This window comes from Prionailurus viverrinus, chromosome B4 (assembly GCF_022837055.1).
Source record: "Prionailurus viverrinus isolate Anna chromosome B4, UM_Priviv_1.0, whole genome shotgun sequence".
Lineage (NCBI taxonomy): Eukaryota > Metazoa > Chordata > Mammalia > Carnivora > Felidae > Prionailurus > Prionailurus viverrinus.
Window position 1 is genome coordinate 63,488,243 of NC_062567.1, and position 19,500 is coordinate 63,507,742.

Below are 19,500 nucleotides of genomic sequence, written 5' to 3' on the forward strand. Positions count from 1 at the left end.
CTAGAGAAACATAATTGCTCATACAGCTAACAAAATGGTAATTTCATAGACTGATCAAGAGAATACAGTGTCATGTTCACACCCTATAAAAATAGCATTGAACTGGTTCCACAATGTATAGTCAAAACTATTCCCACAATATTGAACAAATGATCTTCTCCTTAATGGAGAATATTGTGGGAATAGTTTTGACTATACATTGTGGAACCAGTTCAATGCTATTTTTAGTTTGATGGTTACACAATCAATGAAAAACAGTCGAAACCAGATCTGAGACTATTCTATTTAATGCTTAGCTTTTTTTCTTACTAAAAGAAGTCAGGTAATCTCTGTCAGGTATTCATTTTTAATTTTTAAATACCCATTATTTTTAAAAATTTTTAATGTTTATTTATTTTTGAGAGAGAGAGAGAGAGAGAGAGAGAGAGAGAGAGAATGAATGAGCAGGGGAGGGGCAATTAGAGAGGGAGACACAGAATCTGAAGCAGGCTCCAGGTTCTGAGCTGTCAGCACAGAGCCCCACGCGGGGCTAATCCATGGACTGTGAGATGATGACCTGAGCCAAAGTCAGACCCTTAACCTAGTGAGCCATGCAGGTGCCCCAATACCCATTATTTTTAAAAAGCATTTCTTACTATGTTTCAGAAACAGGATTTTATATTTCATGAGATTAATGGAAGACTATAAATAGCTTCTGAGTACAATAATGTAGCTTTTCTGCTCTTATTACCAAATGATGCTCTTAAAATGGCAAATTTTTACCAGATTCAGAAACAATACAGAAAGTAAAATATTATGCATTTCTATAAATATCATTTCAAGTGGCTTAACTGTCTGAATTTTTTTTTTTTGGTATTTACTTTTTATTTCTCTTCCAACACTTCTGATCACCCATAAAGTCTCAGTTGTTAGTATAGTTTTTCCCCCAGCTTTATTGAGGTATAATTGGTATACAAAAAAACTGCACAGAATTAAGACATATAACTTGATGAGTTTGCACATATTCATAAATTCATGTTACCATCAAAACAATCACAGTAGTAAGTATACCACTTCTTAAATTTTTCTGTGTCCCCTTTGTGTGTGTGCACATGGTAAAAAAAATATTAATACAAAATCTACCCTTTTAACAAAAATTTAAGTGCACAATATCGCATTGTTGCCCATTGGCATATCTTGGCAGTTGTGAATAATGCTACAGACACTTCTTCGAGATCCTGATTTCAGGTTTTTTGGATGTATACTCAGAAGTGGGATTTCTGGTAGCTCTGTATTTTTTGAGAAATCTCTATGTTGGTTTTTCATAGTAGCTGCACTAATTTAAAATTCCCACCAACCATGCACAAGGGTTCCAATTTCTTCACATCCTTGCCAACACTTACTATCTTTTTGACTTTTTGATAATAGCCATGCTAACAAGTGTAAAGTAATGATAGTTCACTGTGGTTTTGATTTGCATTTCCCTGATGATTAGAAATGTTGAGCATTTTGTATATACCTATTGGCCATTTGTGTGCCTTCTTTGAAGAAATGTCGGTGCCAGTCCTTTGCCCATTTCTAAATTAGTTGTATTTTTGCTATTGAGTTGTATGAGTTCCCTATATATTTTGGAAATGAACTCCTTATCAAATATATAAGTTGCAAATATTTTCTCACACTCTGTAGGTTGTCTTTTCATTATGTTGATGGTTTCTTTTGCTGTGTAGACACTTTTTACTTTGATGTAGTCCCACTTGTCTATTTTTGCTTTTGCTGCTTGTGCTTTTGGTGTCATACCCAAGAAATCATTGCCAAGACAAAGAAATCATTGCCAAGACCAATGTCAAGGTTTTCTCTTTTATTCTAAGAGTTTTATAGTTTCATGTCTTATGTTCAATTTTCAGTTAATTTGTGTGAGTGGTAGTAAAAGGATCCAATTTCATTCTTTTCCATGTGTATATCCAGTTTTCCCAACACCAATTATTGAAGAGAGAATTCTTTCCTCATTTTGTATTCTTGGCACTTTTGGCAAAAACCTGCAGGTTTTTGTCTGGGCATCTCTATTCTATTCTATTGGTATAGACGCTTATTTTTTTTATATCACTACCTTGCTGTTTTAATTATTGCACCTTTGGAATATGTTTTAAAATCAGACTGTGATGCTTGCCTCCAGCTTTGTTCTTTCTCAAGATTGCTTCAGTTATTCAAGGTCCTTTGTGGTTTCACATATATTTTAGGATTGTTTTTTTTTCTTTATTTCTGCAAGAAATATCATTAAGATTTGGGTAGGGATTGCACGGAATCTGTAGAACACTTTGGGTAGTATGGACATTTACACAATATTAATTTTTCTAATCCATAAATATGGCATGTCTTTCCATCTGTGTCTCCTTTAATTTTTTCATTGATGTTTCATAGTTTTCACTATAAAAGCCTTTCACTTCCTTACGTTTATGACTAAGTATTTTATTTTAGTTTTTTGGTGCTTTTATAAATGAGATTATTTTCTTAATTTCCTTTTCAGATAGTTTGTTATTTGTTTAGAAATGCAACTTTTTTACAGGTTGATTATGTACCCTGCAACTTTACTGAGTTCATCAGTAAATGGGTTTTCTTTTTGTTTTGCTTTGTTTTATTTTGCTTTGTTTTACTTCCTTCAGTCTTTAGGGTTTTCTACATGTAAGATCACGTCATCTGTAAACAGAGGTAATTTTATTTTTTCTTTATAATTTGGATGACTTTTACTTATTTTTCTTGTCCAATTGCTCTGGCTAGGACTTCCAGAGACATGTTGATTAGACGTGGAAGAATGGGCATCCTTGCTTTGTCCTATATTTTAGAGGAAAGCTTTGAGTTTTTGGTTTTTTTTTTTAATCATTAAGTATGATGTTAGCTGTGACCTTTATTGTGTTGAGGTAAATTCCTTCTGTACCTAATTTGTTGATAGTTCTTATCAGGAAAGACTGTTGAATTCTATCAATGTTTTTTTCTCTATCTTTTGAAATGTTCATGAGATTTTGGTCCCTCATTCTGTTAATGTGTTGTATCATATTTATTGACTTGCATATGTCAAACCATCTTTGCATGCTAGAAATGCATCCTACTTGGTCATGGTTATAATTCGTTGAATGTGCTCTTGTATTCAGTTTGCTAATAATCTGTTGAAGATTTTGACATCCATGTTTATCAAGGATGTTGGTTTGTAGTTTTCTTGTGGTGCCTTTGTCTGACTTTATTATCAGGGTAATGCTGGCTTCATAAAATGAACTTGGAAGTATTTGCTCTTCTATTTTTTTTAACAGTTTAAGAAGAATTGGTATTAATTCTTCTTCTTTAAATCATTGGTAAGATATGCCTTGTAGCCACTTGGCCCTGAGCCTTTTCTTTGTTGGGAGATTTTTGATAACTGATTCATTCTCCTTATTTGTTATTGGTATGTACGTTCTTTCTATTTCTCTTGATGTATTCTTGGTACACCGTATATTTCTAGGAATTTATCCATTTCTTCTAGGTTGTCCAATTTGTTAAAGTACAATTGTTTATAATAATCTCTTATGATATTTTTTATTCCTGTGAAATCAGTTGTAATGTTTTCTCTTTCATTTTTTGAGTCTTGTCTCTTTCCTTTCTTAGTCTAAGGGTTGGTCAGTTTTGTTTACCTTTTCAAAAAACCAACTCAGTTTTGTCAATTTTTTCTATTGTTTTTCTATTCTCTATTTCATTTATTTCTGCTCTAATTATTATTATTTCTTTCCTTCTGCTAACCTGTACTTTTTCTTCTTCTTTTAGTTCCTTTTGGTGTAAAGTTAGATCCTTTAAGATTTTTCTTCTTTATTAACATGCAATGTTTATTGCTATAAACTTTCCTCTTAATAATGCCTTTACAATATTCCGTAAGTTTTGGTATATTGTTCTTTCATTTATCTCAAGATATTCCCCAATTCCTTTTGTATTTTTTTTTTTTGACTCAGTGGACATTCGAGAGTATGTTGATTTCTATTCATTAATGAATCTTTCTGATTTCTTTTTTTTTTCTACTGTGTTTGCAAAGGAGACTTGGAATTATTTCAATCTTCTTAAATTTATTAAGACTTGCCTTGTGTCCTATAATCTATCCTAGAGAATGTGCCATGCATGCTTGAAAAGAATATGTATTCTGGAGCTACTGAGTGGAATATTCTGTATATATCTGTTAGGTCCATTTGGTCCAGAGAGGTGCTCAAGTTTGCAGTTTCCTTATTGATTATCTATCTGGATGATGTATTCATTATTAAAAGTGGGGTACTGAAGTCTTCTAATATTATTGTATTAGAGTCTATTTGTCCCTTTATACATGTCAATTTTTTGCTTAGGTGCTTTGATATTGGGTGCATACGTATTTATAATGATTATATCTTCCTGTTGAATTGATACTTTTTAAGAAAAATTTCATTTTAAGATAAATATTTTATTTATTTAAGATATTTAACATGATGGTTTGATATATACATAGTAAAATGATTATTACAATCATGCTAATTAACATATCATCTCCTCATATAGTTCCCATATTTACTATTTTAGCAAATTTCCAGTATTCAATACAGTATTTCACCGTAGTCATCATGCAACATGTTAGATCTCTAGACTTATTCATCTTACATAATGCAACTCCTTATCCTTTGACCAATATCTCTATTTTCCCTACCTCCCCTCTCCCGCTAACCACCATTCTACTTTCTGCTTCTATGTATTAAACTTTTTAAAATTCCACATATAAATGAGATCATGCAGTGATTTTCACTGATCATGCATTTTTCTTCCTAAGTCTTGCTTATTTCACCTAGCATAACATTATGCAGGTTCATCCATGTTGTTGCAAATGGTAGGCCCTCCTTTTTTAAGGCTGAATAATACTTCATGAATATGAACGTTTCTCCCACTATCAGAAAGTAGAGCTTTCCTATGAAATCTTCTATAAGCAGAAATGGTATAAAGTAGAAAAAAAAAAGCAAGTACCATTAGCTTATATGGAACTTTGTGAGTGTTCGTTCCCAGACCTAAACAATAGTCTGTCTTACATTTTCTGACACCTTAGGACACATCTTGCTAACAGATGCACAGAATAAGTGGAGATAAAGCACAGATGCTCACAGACATGGTTCAAAGCTAAGGCACCTTGATGATGAGATGCTGAGTGTAGTTCCCAGGGAAGGGGCCTGGTGGCATCACTCTCATGCTCGTGATGCACGCTGCCTCTATGACCGCTTGCAGTAAAACAAATACTGCAATCTATTTCATAAAAGCAAAAATCTCTGGATTTCTTTTGGTTAGTGGAAACAGATCCTAATATAGGTCTTTTGTAAAAGTGAAGTGGTGTAATGTGAACTTTTGAAAACTGGAGGATACCTGTGTATATCAATCAACATATCACATAAACTGACCCTTTTATTATGTAATAACCTTCTTTGCCTCTTGTGCCAGTTTTTGACTTAAAGTCTATTTTCTCGGATAGAGGTATAGCCACCCTCCCTGCTCTCTTTCGGTTACCATGTGCATGGAGTATCTTTTTTCATCCCTTCATTTTTGGCCTATTTATGTCCTTAGATCTAAGTTGAGTTTCTTGTAGACAGCATATAGTTGGGACTTGTTTTTTATCCATCCAGCCACTCCATGTCTTTTCATTGCTGAGTTTAATATATTTTCATTTTGGTTTTCTTTTGATTCACCAGAAACTATTTACCTAAGAGAAGGAGATAATATATTCATACCACCAGAAGAGTTAGGAATAGAACCTGAAGCAGCTATAGTAAACCTGGAATTTCTCTTTGTTGTTTATCTTAAAACTTCATAGGGATTCTGCATTTTACTTTATAATAAACATGTGCTTTTATTAATGTTTTATATTTCTTAACTTCGAATGCTGTAGAAAGATATATGAGCTTATTGTGTGGCTCTCACTACTGCCAGATGCACTAATTTGAAAATAAATTTCATTTTACATAAGAACTATTCAATCTATTTTAGTCTTTATCACCAAAAGCACCATAAATTAATCTTTTAAAACTTGCCATGATTTCTATGGCATTTGCCGTATGCATTGACATATTGTTGCTCTTTGCAAGTAAAGCTAAGTTTCAAACAAAATCATATTTTGTGCTACCATTTCTTCTAATTTAGCCCACTTTAAAATATAATTTGTGATAAAATAATTGAAATGCTACAGAAATGTGCTAAGTAGAAAGTAGAGGCTGATCACATCTCAATCTATCTTCCAGAAGGTAACCCTGATATATACTCTTGCAGATTCAAATTATATTTTAAAGGTATTAAAGAAGCTTGCTGCTTAAAGGAAACTGATGATGAATCCTTCTGTAAATTGCATAATTAAAACTTTTATTAAAAGCCTGCTAAATGTCTTTTTTCATATATAGGCAATCCATAATTTATATTTTAATATTACTGTGATAAATCTGAGAGAGAGGTTAACTTTGTCAGGGGTTTGGAATTCAAACGCATTCCCCTGGAGTCTTTTGTCAGGCAACTTTCTGGGATCATGTTTATAAAAGTGCATAAGTGGTTGGTTCAGATTTGTGGGATATTCTTTCAGCTTACTATTGGTTCATAGGAATAAAGAGGGCAACAAGGTAAGAAACTGACTCAAGAATGTTTTATTTAGGTAGTTTACTTTTGACATATGCAATGAATTAAATTTTAATACTCATTAAATCTTACTAGTTAAATCTTAATATGTAAATATTTCAATACAAAGTAACAGTAATTTTTATGTTACAAAGTTGTATTTTTGGCAGTGTGATGAAGTGACAGACTGTGTCCACAACCATAGGTAGTTTTGTTGCACTTTCTTTTATGTGCCTTTATCTTTGGAGCACAGATAAAAGGGCTTAAGTTTATGCAAGGCATCATAACAGTTATCTGGGATAAGATTATTCTGTTAGGAATTTTAGCTCCACCTCAAATGGCCACTCTTCCATATCCATTTTGTCATCAATAAAATAGGAATAATAACACTACTGACAGCATAGAGTTATTGTGAACATTAAAACAAATATTCCACATGATGGCATTGAGCACATTGTCTGAGACAGACTATGGGTTCAAAACTGAAAATTAATTTTAGTTGATTACCTGCATCTAGATATCTAGATACAAAAATCTAGTCAGTAGTTAGAAATTGATAGATCCCTCATAGAAACTGAAATATGACAGCCTCAAAACTAGTAACTGGTTAGGCACAAGAAACAGAGGACTAGTAGTTAGGAAATAATGCATATTATTCAAGTCAAGGGAAGAAAATAGTAAAATTTTCATGATAGCCTGAAAAGATAATTGATACTTTCATTGGTATATTAGTTTATTTTCAAGTTATAAGCTGGTAAAAAATACCAACAAAATATATTTCAAATAACTTAAAGTTATTGAGGTAGAATTCTAGATGAAGAGAAATTTTGATGATGTAAACAGGAATGTAAAAATAGTAATCGCCATATATCCAAGAGGGCACTGACATTAGTCAGGGGATGAGTAAACTCCACTCTATTACAACCATGTCTCTATAGACACATGATTTCCTTAACATGTTTCTTCCTCCTATTGCTAGTTATTGAGAATTAAACATAGTGTTATAGATATTAGGTGTATTAATAAATTCATACATGGAACGGATTTCTCTGATTTTAAATTTGTTTTCAGTGTACAACATAACGGTCATGCATTAGTTTTGTTAGGCATGATAGTCTTACATGTTAACTTGGTTAGGCTCTGATAGCCAGTTATCTAGTTCCCGTGAAGCTACTTTGAAGATATAGTTAATATCTACAATTGGATGACTTTAAGTAAATGAGACTATCTCAAAAATGTGGATGGGCTTCATTCAATCAGTTGAAGGCCTTAACAAAAACGGTTTTCCCAAAGGAAAAGGGATTCTGACTCAAAATTGCAAGAATATCATCCTACCTAAGTTTCCAACCTGCCAGCTTTCCCTACAAATTTGATTTGTCAGTGCCTACTATTGCATGAGCCAATTCTTTAAAATAAATTTCTTTATCTATATATCTATATTTGTATGTCTTATTAGTTCTGTTTCTCCTGAGGACCCTGCCTCATACAGTAGGTATCTATCACAATCACATTTTCCATAGGTCATTAAAATAGACTAAGTATTATCATTAACAGTTCCTTTAGTTTTCTATTATACACTCGCTTATTAAAATGTAGTTATATGGGGCGCCTGGGTGGCGCAGTCGGTTAAGCGTCCGACTTCAGCCAGGTCATGATCTCGCGGTCCGTGAGTTCGAGCCCCGCGTCAGGCTCTGGGCTGATGGCTCAGAGCCTGGAGCCTGTTTCCGATTCTGTGTCTCCCTCTCTCTCTGCCCCTCCCCTGTTCATGCTCTGTCTCTCTCTGTCCCCAAAATAAATAAACATTGAAAAAAAAAATGTAGTTATAATGCATGGTGTACAGAAAATTCAATTAAACAAATAGGTGTGGATTTATCAGTAAATGCAAAGAATTGGGCTTTATGTTGGTTTATAACATATACATTATAAATTATATTATTATTATATTATAAATATTAAATTTAATTTAAATATAATTTATAACATATGGTATTTATATATGTGTGTATGTGTGTGTGTGTATATATATATATGTATATATATATATATATATATATATATAATTAAGTCACAATTCCTGTCTTCAGTGGAGAAAAAAATCTACATGTAACAATTGAGTGGAATCAAATTAGTGAGTGTTTTGATAAAGGTATTCATAAAATGACAATTCGTAGCTCAGAAGTAATGATTCTCGGGGCGCCTGGGTGGCGCAGTCGGTTAAGCGTCCGACTTCAGCCAGGTCACGATCTCGCGGTCCGTGAGTTCGAGCCCCGCATCAGGCTCTGGGCTGATGGCTCAGAGCCTGGAGCCTGTTTCCGATTCTGTGTCTCCCTCTCTCTCTGCCCCTCCCCGTTCATGCTCTGTCTCTCTCTGTCCCAAAAATAAATAAAAAAACGTCGAAAAAAAAAATTAAAAAAAAAAAAAAGAAGTAATGATTCTCTATGGCTGAAGAACGGCACATGTGGGAGAATGTGGAGGGAAATCAGAGTGGATGAGTGGTGGTAGTTGGATATTAAAATTTCTTAAATACCAAACCAAAGTGTTCAAACTTCAACTTGTCACAGGGCACCAATGGATGTTGAGTGGGATTTTTACATTGTCTGAAATGTTATTCCCTAGACAACTCTATGAAAGGAAAACTGGTAAGACAGGAAGTTAGAAGCAAGCGATTGGATAACCTCAGAACATCACAAAGAACTTTCAAGTTTCACAAACATGATGCTTTGGGTGTTAACTCACAATATTGTTATTTCAATATTATCTAAAAAGTCAATAGTCTTATAGATTTAAGTTCTAAAAATGAGCATACGGTTAAAATTATTATTCTTAAAAAGAATAAGAATTCTTCAAAATGTTAATAGAAAACTATCACAAATTAAGCTTTTATCAATATAGAAAACACACTTTATAAGAAGAAAAAAATCAAGCAAATAAAAAACCATTTGCTTTTTATTTTACAAAATGTATTTTTAATGACAAATACCTTAACATACAGAATTCAGTTATTAAACATTTGTTAAGTATACTTACCTCCTATATGATGGGCATGTTGAATAACTGATGAATGCATTTCAAAGTAACAAAATACTCACTGAGTTTTATTTAAAACAGGAGTCTCATATACTGTAACTATGGAACTTCTCATGATTTAGAAAAAATAGTACCTTGTCTTTTAAACTGATAAAATTTTTGGATGGTGAGTTTGGGTCAGACAGAAATTGTCTGTCTTAATAAAAAGTTTAAAAATTAAAGTAAACCTATTCTCAAAGATAAAGGAGTAAAGCATTTCTTATGTAGCTTCATAATAAGACATAGATACATGAGACTTCAGATTGTATTGGAAGGAAAAGAGGATTCCTCAAAAGCCGTATCTTATGTGTTTCTTATTTTCTCATTAAAAAAATAATAAAGAATTATTAGATCATGGATTATTGCTGAGAATCTGATAGTTAGCTGGCATCTATCCCTATCTTTGAGAATTTCTTAAAATGCTAGACAATACATGAAAAATGGTAATAGGACAGTATAGAGCCTACAGTTTTAAATGGTATATAGAAATGCAGCTAGAAATTGTATATCTAAAAGTTTAATTTTAATAGTAGAGATATCCAGGGTAAAAAATATAAAATTAACTAGTAAACCCTCGAGAACATTTATCATAACTAGCATGAATTCGCACAAAAGAAATCCTATCATTTTTCTATCTTTTTATAAAAGACAGTCATCTGTATAGTACTGGGTGAGAGAGAATGAGACAACTATAATTTATTTTGTACTAATATTATTTTTTGATACTGCTTTATTTGACAAACATCAAAAAACTAGGAAATAGAGTACAGATGACACTACTCACATAGGCTAATATAATTAGCTAGGATATGTTTTTCAAATTACAGGTAATGACCCATTAGTGGATTTTGAAATCAATTTTGTGGGTCAAGACCTGTATATATATGAAAAAAATAACAAAAAATAATAGAAATAGAAAGGGAAGGAAAATTTCCAGACTCATTTTATGAAGCCAGCATTACTTTGATTCCCAAACCAGAGACCCAGCAAAAAAAGAGAACTACAGGCCAATATCCCTGATGAATATGGATGCAAAAATTCTCAACAAGATACTAGAAAATCGAATTCAACAGCATATAAAAAGAATTATTCACCATGATCAAGTGGGATTCACTCCTGGGCTGCAGGGCTGGTTCAATATTCGCAAATCAATCAATGTGATACATCACATTAATAAAAGAAAAGATAAGAACCATAGGATCCTGTCAATCGATGCAGAAAAAGCATTTGACAAAATTCAGCATCCTTTCTTAATAAAAACGCTCAAGAAAGTCGGGATAGAAGGAACATACGTAAACATCATCAAAGCCATTTATGAAAAGCCCACAGCTAATATCATCCTCAATGGGGAAAAACTGAGAGCTTACCCCTTGAGATCAGGAACACGACAGGGACGTCCACTCTCACTGCTGTTGTTTAACATAGTGTTGGAAGTTCTAGCATCAGCAATCAGACAACAAAAGGAAATCAAAGGCATCAAAACTGGCAAAGATGAAGTCAAGCTTTCACTTTTTGCGGATGACATGATACTATACATGGAAAACCTGATAGACTCCACCAAAAGTCTACTAGAACTGATACATGAATTCAGCAAAGTCACAGTATACAAACTTAATGTACAGAAATCAGTTTCATTCTTATACACCAATAAATGAAGCAACAGAAAGACAAATAAAGAAACTGATCCCATTCACGATTGCACCAAGAATCATAAAATACCTAGGAATAAACCTAACCAAAGATGTAAAAGATCTGTATGTTGAAAACTATAGAAAGCTTATGAAGGAAACTGAAGAAGATACAAAGAAATGGAAAAACATTTCGTGCTCATGGATTGGAAGAATAAATATTGTTAAAATGTCAATACTACCCAAAGCAATCTACACATTCAATGCAATCCCAATCAAAATTGCACCAGCATTCTTATCAAGGCTAGAACAAGCAATCCTAAAATTTGTATGGAACCACAAAAGACCCCAAATAGCTGAAGTAATATTGAAGAAAACCACAGCTGGAGGCACCACAATCCCAGACTTTAGCCTCTACTACAAAGCTGTAATCATCAAGACAGTATGGTATTGGCACAAAAACAGACACATAGACCAACGGAATAGAATATAGACTCCAGAATTAGACCCACCAGTGTATGGCCAACTAATGTTTGACAAAGCAGGAAAGAATATCCAATGGAAAAAAGACAGCCTCTTTAACAAATGGTGCTGGGAGAACTGGACAGCAACATGCAGAAGGTTGAAACTAGACCACTTTCTCACACCATTCACAAAAATAAACTCAAAATGGATGAAGGACCTGAATGTGAGACAGGAAACCATCAAAACCCTAAAGGAGACAGCAGGAAAAAACCTCTCTGACCTCAGCTGCAGCAATTTCTTACTTGACACGTCTCCAAAGGCAAGGGAATTAAAAGCAAAAATGAACTACTGGGACCTCATGAAGATAAAAAGCTTCCGCACTGCAAAGGAAACAATTAACAAAACTAAAAGGCAACTGACGGACTGGGGAAAGATATTTGCAAATGACATAATGGATAAAGCGCTAGTATCCAAAATTTATAAAGAACTCACCAACCTCCACACCCGAAAAACAAATGATCCAGTGAAGAAATGGGCAGAAGACATGAATAGACACTTCTCTAAAGAAGACATCCAGATGGCCACATAAAAAGATGCTCAACGTCACTCCTCATCAGGGAAATACAAATCAAAACCACACTCAGATAACACCTCAAGCTGGTCACAGTGGCTAAAATGAACAAATCAGGAGACTATAGATGCTGGAGAGGATGTGGAGAAATGGGAATCCTCTTGCACTGTTGGTGGGAATGCAAAGTGGTGCAGCTGCTCTGGAAAACAGTGTGGAGGTTCCTCAAAAAATTAAAAATAGAGCTACCCTATGACCCAGCAATAGCACTGCTAGGAATTTACCCAAGGGATACAGGAGTACTGATGCATAGGGGCACTTGTACCAAAATGTTTATAGCAGCACTCTCAACAATAGTCAAATATGGAAAGAGTCTAAGTGTCCATCAACTGACGAATGGATAAAGAAGATGTGGTTTATATATACAATGGAATACTACACTTGGCAATGAGAAAGAATGAAATATGGCCATTTGTAGCAACATGGACGGAACTGGAGAGTGTTATGCTAAGTGAAATAAGCCAGGCAGAGAAAGACAGATACCATATGTTTTCACTATATGTGGATCCCGAGAAACTTAACAGAAGACCATGGGGGAGGGGAAGGGGGGAAAAAAGTTACAGAGAGGAAAGGAGGCAAACCATAAGAGACTCTTAAAAGCTGAGAACAAACTGAGGCTTGATTGGGGGGGTGGGGAGAGGGGAAAGTGGGTGATGGGCATTGAGGAAGGCACCGGTTGGGATGAGCACTGGGTGTTGTATGGAAACCAATTTGACAATAAATTATATATTAGGGCACCATAGAAATAAAATAATAGGACACCACAGAAATAAAAAGGAAATATATGATAAGTATTATTCCATAAAGATTCCTTTTTTTTTAGTTGTTTGTGTCCAGAGTTGAGATGTAAAATTCATAACTTAAAACAGATTGTGGGTGGAAATATTTCAAAAGCCTGAGCTAATATTTCAAAAACACTCAGAAAATGGTCATCAATGTATCATTGTCAACCTGAGGTGGACTTCCACAGCAGAGTTCCACTGAGGTCAGCCCCAATACAGGGGTATTTTAGTATCTTGTCTATGTCCCAGATAATGGAAAGTAGAACACATTTAAGTCACTCATGATGTCCAGTATGGAGATGATTCAGTACCAGAACCTTTAAACAGAGAACTGAGTTTTCATATCACCCTTGTGCATTGATAAAATTATCCAAATGTAGTATATTTTCACATTCTTACTACATATTTGGAAGGACACAAAAGCTACACTTTTTAAATTTTCTAAAAATAAGGCAGTGTTTTATAGGATCTGCAACTGGGTCAAACCTTTTAGGGATTTTGAAAGTGGTGTCTAATTTATTTGTTTAGACACTGATGAAGAAAATGATAAGTGTGTGTACATTTTTACATTTAAATTTTTTTTCTAGAATATGTAGTTGGAATCATAAGCAATTATATTCTGAACTCAATACTATGTACTATATACAGGTAAAGCTCTGGGAATTCTTAAAATTAGCTATTATATTAATTTCAGAGTGGTTAAAATAATGTGCCCTATATTATCACTGAAAGACTTTAGTTGTCTTCATGGAATTTGGTCTCTTATTACTTCTATGTTACCATGGGATGTGATATTAGATTGAATGATTTACACCACTGAGATCATAATCGATCTTGTTATTGCTCTCATGGCTGCCTTTTCAAAGAATAGAACATTTTTCTTGGTTGAACAAATACAGGTTCTGATAATAACTAAGTGTATATTTTCTTCACTTGAGATTTTGCTGTAAAGTTCTAGCAAAGTATTACGATAGCTCAGTGGAGACTCTTCCCACTGTATCTTTTTCCTCATTTTCTTAGAGGTAAATTAGAAGAAAACACTTTTCATTTGTGGAGTCATGGTAACAATAATATAATTTCACTGCTGTCTGGGACACTGGGATAAACATCTTGTCTCCGTCCACTTACCTTGCTACATGATTAATTACAGGAGCGAAGTTGGTTGGCCCATACAGTTGTACAGATTTCAGACTCCTATAATAAGCCTCCATGACTCCTTCAATGCCATCACAGTAGGGATTTTGAGGGTTTCCATTCTGTAGAATTTACAGGCAAAAAAGAGTAAAAGTGAATAGTGTCTACAAAGATCAAATGAAAAAGAGAAAAGATATGTTGATACTCAAAGATTTTTTGGAAGCAAAGATTTTTTGGAAGCACATTTATATAATAGCAAAACATAATAAATGAAGTGGTCAACAATAGATTACAATATATTATGTAGATTATGATATGATGAATCTAATATATAGTCATTAAAAACTGATACTCTTCATAAAAAGAACCGCAGAAAATTCTAAATAATCTTGAGAAGCTGAATATCACAACATTCCATAATTAATGTCTTCATTTTACACATGTCTGTGAATATGTAGAGAAGAACATATAAAAATCCTGAAAAGAAGTAAATATTAACAGTGGTTAACTCTGGGTGATTACATATAATTGGTGGCTTTTTTTCATTCTTTATTCAGTCTTTTCTGAGTTTTCTGCAGTGATATCTATTAAAATCAAGAAAAAAAATTGCTATCCATTCAGTTTTACTTATAGAAGGAAAAATATGAAACATCTGCCACATGCACATTTTCATGTTGCAATAACCCCAAGCAGAGAAGGAATGCAATTATGTGTGAGAAATGTCAAGACAAGGTAAAAGGAATAGAATCAAAGAATCATCCATGTTCTTTAAGGGAAATGAGCTTGCCATTAGGTTCTTATTCTGGAGATGGCACCTAGAAGCGCAACTTTACACCTGGAGACCTAGACCAGCTTTTCCATACCTTAAATGCTTTGGTATTATGAGGGTTAATTCTCCTAGACCAGATTTAACAAATAACATGAAGCAGTATATTAGTTATCTATTGCTTTGTGGCAAATTACGTCAAAAGTTAGTGGTTTAAAACAGTAATTATTCCTTATCTCAACATCTTTTGGGTGTCAGCAGCAGCTTAATGGATGGTTCTTGTTCGGCATTTCTCATGAGTTTGCAGTCAGTATGCCAACCTGGACACCTGAGAGCTTAACCAGAGTTGTAGAATCTGCTTCCAAGAAGGCTCATTTAAATGGCTGACGGCAGGAGGTCAACATGGTCTCTCTGCAGGGCTGCTTGAGTGTTCTTACAACATGGCAGCAAACTTCCTTAGAATGAGCAATCCAAGAAGACAGCAAGAAGGAAGCCCCAATGCCCTTTATAAGCCAGTCTCATAAGATGCACACCACCACTTTACTTTAATCTATTTGCTAAAAATGCATCCCTAAGTATAGCCTATGCTCAAGGGAAGGGGAGTTAGGCTCCACGTCTGAAAGGGGAGAAGTATTAAAAACTTGTAGATACATTTTAAAACACTAGAGACCTTAATTATATTTAAACACAGTTAATAATAATTTCATGATGCATGTTTATATCTGAACAATCACTGGCCATTTATAACTAAAATTTGTTGAATTTTATATACTAAGCTTTACACTAAAGCATTTACATGTATTATATAGATTTTATAACAACCCTAAAAACAGATAAAGTATTGTCATTATCTCCACATTACAAATGAAGAAACTAAGGCACTGAGAGCTTAGATAACTGTGCCCCAAAGTTATTTCAACCACTTCAATTTTGCCATTTCTGAGAGAGGAATTTTTACCCACTTTTTCCTATTAATTTTGTCTTTTCATCAAATTTTTTATTCAATAACTATCATGTCAATTTTTAAAAACATAAAAATAATAAAAGCCCTCTTATAATTTATAATAATATAGACCTCTTTATAATTTTATATAATTGGTTACATTATATAATTGATTGGTTACATTATATAATTGATTGAAATTATAATGTAAAAGCTTAATATTTAGCACAAAGCAGTTAATGATTGCTTTTGATGTTAATCTGAGCTAACCTATTTAACCTTCCTTTAAATAAAATTTTACAGTGTTCTTCCTTTAATCAGATATGAAGCTGATTAAAATTAAAACTCATTATTGATTTTGAGCATATAAAAATGTATTCCATATCTGCCTTTAGGGGGAGAAATACAAACCAAGATGGTTCTGAGCAACTTTTTCATTATCCTTTTAACATTTTGACTAAGTGTTTATATTTCTAGAAAATAATATATTTTCTGTATTCCTGTGGAACTGAAATTACAAGGTCACCATTTTTCTCACCATTTTATTTCTTAGTGGAAAGATAATTAGTGGATGTTCTATTCGTCATTATGGAATATTTAAAGCACTGATTTCTGGGGCACCTGGGTGGCTCAGTCGGTTGAGTGTCCGACTTCGGCTCAGGTCAGGATCTCACAGTTCGTGGGTTCGAGCCCCACATCGGGCTCTGTGCTGACAGCTCAGAGCCTGGAGCCCGCTTCGATTTCTGTGTTCTCCTCTCTCTCTGCCTCTCCCCTGCTCATGCTCCTTGTCTCACAAAAGTGAATAAACATTAAAAAAAAAATTATAAAGCACTGATTTCTGCATTAGTCCTAATTCTGTAATAAATTGCTCTAAGAATTCCTCATACGAGTTGGATGATAAAAATATTTATGATGTAAAATTATACACTTTTTAATATATGCTTGGCATGATATCAGGATTATTTAAAATAACTTACAGCTATTAAAATGAGATTTTCCTTTTAATAACAAAGTTATAATGAGTTACACAAAGATTTTTTTAAGTCTGTTTAAAACTCCTTTCACAAACCAATTATGTGTTAGTTACTAATTACTAACAAGCAATTAGTTTTTACTTGTTAAAACAAATTAAAATGAGCTCATGTGTGCAACTAGCCCAAAAGCACAGGATATTTTTGAAAATAAGTGCATTCAATTTTGTTGTTTATTAATGAAGGGGGCAGTGGATGCCCTATTTTATATTTCCATTTTAATTAACAACCTTTTCCATTTATAAAATAATGTTAATTTGTAGAACACATAGCACATAAAGAGCAGAATTTGAAATGAGCACTACTCCCACAGTGCAGACTTAAGTGTGGGGAGGGACATTGGACCCTTCTCCATTTTCCCCTCCATTTGGTTCCCTGAAAGATTGCACTGAATATTTAGATTCAGTTCTAAAAGAGAAGACTATATATAGTCTCTGCTGCTGCCTAGAACCTATAATACTTTTCAGCAGGCCTAACAAGCTGACAAAATGTTGAACAGAAGCTCTAAGGAGTTGTTACTTCACTCTTTGAAATGTATCTGCTGCTGCCCAGAGATTGCTTACTGTGGGGAAAGTCTCCCTTTTATTCAATAAATAAACATCTGTTGAGCTTCTATTTTATGCATACAGTGTTAAGACCCTTGCTTGTTAAACTGTTAGCATCTAAAATTTTTTTTAAATGTTTATTTTTATTTTTGAGAGAGAACGACAGTGAGAGCCAGGGAGGGGCAGAGAGACAGAGAGAAGGAAACAGAATCTGAAACAGGCTCCAGGCTCTGAGCTGTTAGCACACAGCCCAATGCAGGGCTCGAATTCATGAACCATGAGATCATGACCTGAGCTGAAAGTCGGATGCTTAACCAACTGAGCCACCCAGCCGCCCCGAATTGTTAGCATCTAGATGGATGAGAACACACACACATGTTAAATTGTGCAGATATCTATAAATGACAAGATAAGTGAAAAGTAGGCCAGCACTTTTCGAGATCTAGTATGAAAAATCACTTGGACAGGTGTACCATTTCTCTATTGATCATTGCAGGAGACTTTCCTTTAAGGGTCACTGGCCTCATGCCCATTACAAATACTTCCTCTAAAGTTCCACACTATTATGCTATTATATTTTCGGTTATAACACCTTAAGGAGTCATCAAAATCACAATGGGAGGAGAGCAATGACTCCTTTTCACAACGTTTGTGCTAACGTGGTGGTACCAGCACATTCTTCCTTTCCTTTTCCCATTCCCTGTTCTTTTTCCACAATGGAATACATGAATATATTCTTATTCATATTTCAAATAAAAAGCTGGGGTTTATCTGCGACCCTTTAGATTAACAGCAAAGAAAACATAAAAAAATAAGTTTTTATGTTCAACTTTCAACATTTGTGTTAGCCCTAAACTCACCAATGAGGGATTAATTTTTAAGAAGGCCTCCCTTGCTAACTGAAAGATTACTTGAACTCAGTGTGATAAATAGATTAATGTTTATGAATATACATCACAAATTCTTACCATGAAAATATGAGGGTTTGTTAGGATTACAGAGTATATTAGTTGTTAGATTGATATGGGACAGTTTTTCTATTTGCCATTTCAGCACCTAGAGACAGTTAAGGATGAAGTTAACAGAATAGTTTAGCAAAAAATCAAATCAAATACTAACTCTTTGAAGACCTACTTAAGTCTTACCTGTCTTATTTACCCAAGAAAACAAAAGTGCTTTGAAAAAATTAATCAGTTAGTAATGTTAAAGTTCATGCGCTATCATCAGTGTTGTTTTCATCTTCAATTTGGGGGACTACTTTTCATAACTTTAAAGGGGTATGATCTCTATCCTATAAGCATTTGAGTTGGGTTCAAGAACTTTTAAGATGCAAAGAATAAAAAAAATCCTTCCGTGGCAATAGATATTTGCATCGGTTTTGTTGTGAGGAAAGAATTTGGAAGTAGGAAAAGCAGAAAAAGAGAGGTTTAGAGAGAGAGATAAAAGGAAAAAAAAACATACACAAGGGTGAGAAGAAATGTATGAAAGGAAAAATTCATAAGCCCCATTTAGTTTAACATAATTATTCTCTTTCTTAAGCTTTAAAATAGCTCATGACCTTTTTCCTGAAGCACTTAAGACTTAGCATCACATGAGTGATTTTCATGGTTTTATAAGTTTCTGGGAGATTTTAATTCTCTAAGACACAACAAAATCCCAATAGATATTTATTTTTATATGACAGTGGGAATGTGGCATGTGGGCTATTTCATGGAAGAAAGAATTAAAGCCTCCAGCAACCTTTCCTGAAATTGTGTGGGCAATGGAATAGATAAGCAAGGATAAGTATAGAAATAAAAATGTAAAAATACTGCTCTTAAAAGATATTTAAGAAAGTTTAAATCTAATCATACAAAAGCTTCGGGAAGTGTGTGTGTGCATATGTATGTATCATAATCATACTGTATCATGG

At 33.8% G+C, this 19,500-nt stretch overlaps 1 protein-coding gene and 1 long non-coding RNA gene across 2 annotated transcripts in view; one reads left to right on the top strand and one right to left on the bottom strand.

The window, feature by feature from the left end:
* Positions 1 to 19,500, top strand: part of LOC125170103 (uncharacterized) — a 420,734-nt gene that overhangs the window by 218,644 nt on the left and 182,590 nt on the right. The gene's annotated exons all lie outside the window — the stretch shown is intronic.
* The window catches only part of CPNE8 (copine 8), a 232,516-nt gene that overhangs the window by 25,090 nt on the left and 187,926 nt on the right, over positions 1 to 19,500 (bottom strand). Inside the window, exon 16 of the mRNA XM_047866283.1 lies at positions 14,298 to 14,425. Within this exon, the coding sequence (XP_047722239.1) occupies positions 14,298 to 14,425 (128 nt within the window). The remainder of the gene's footprint in view (positions 1 to 14,297; positions 14,426 to 19,500) is intronic.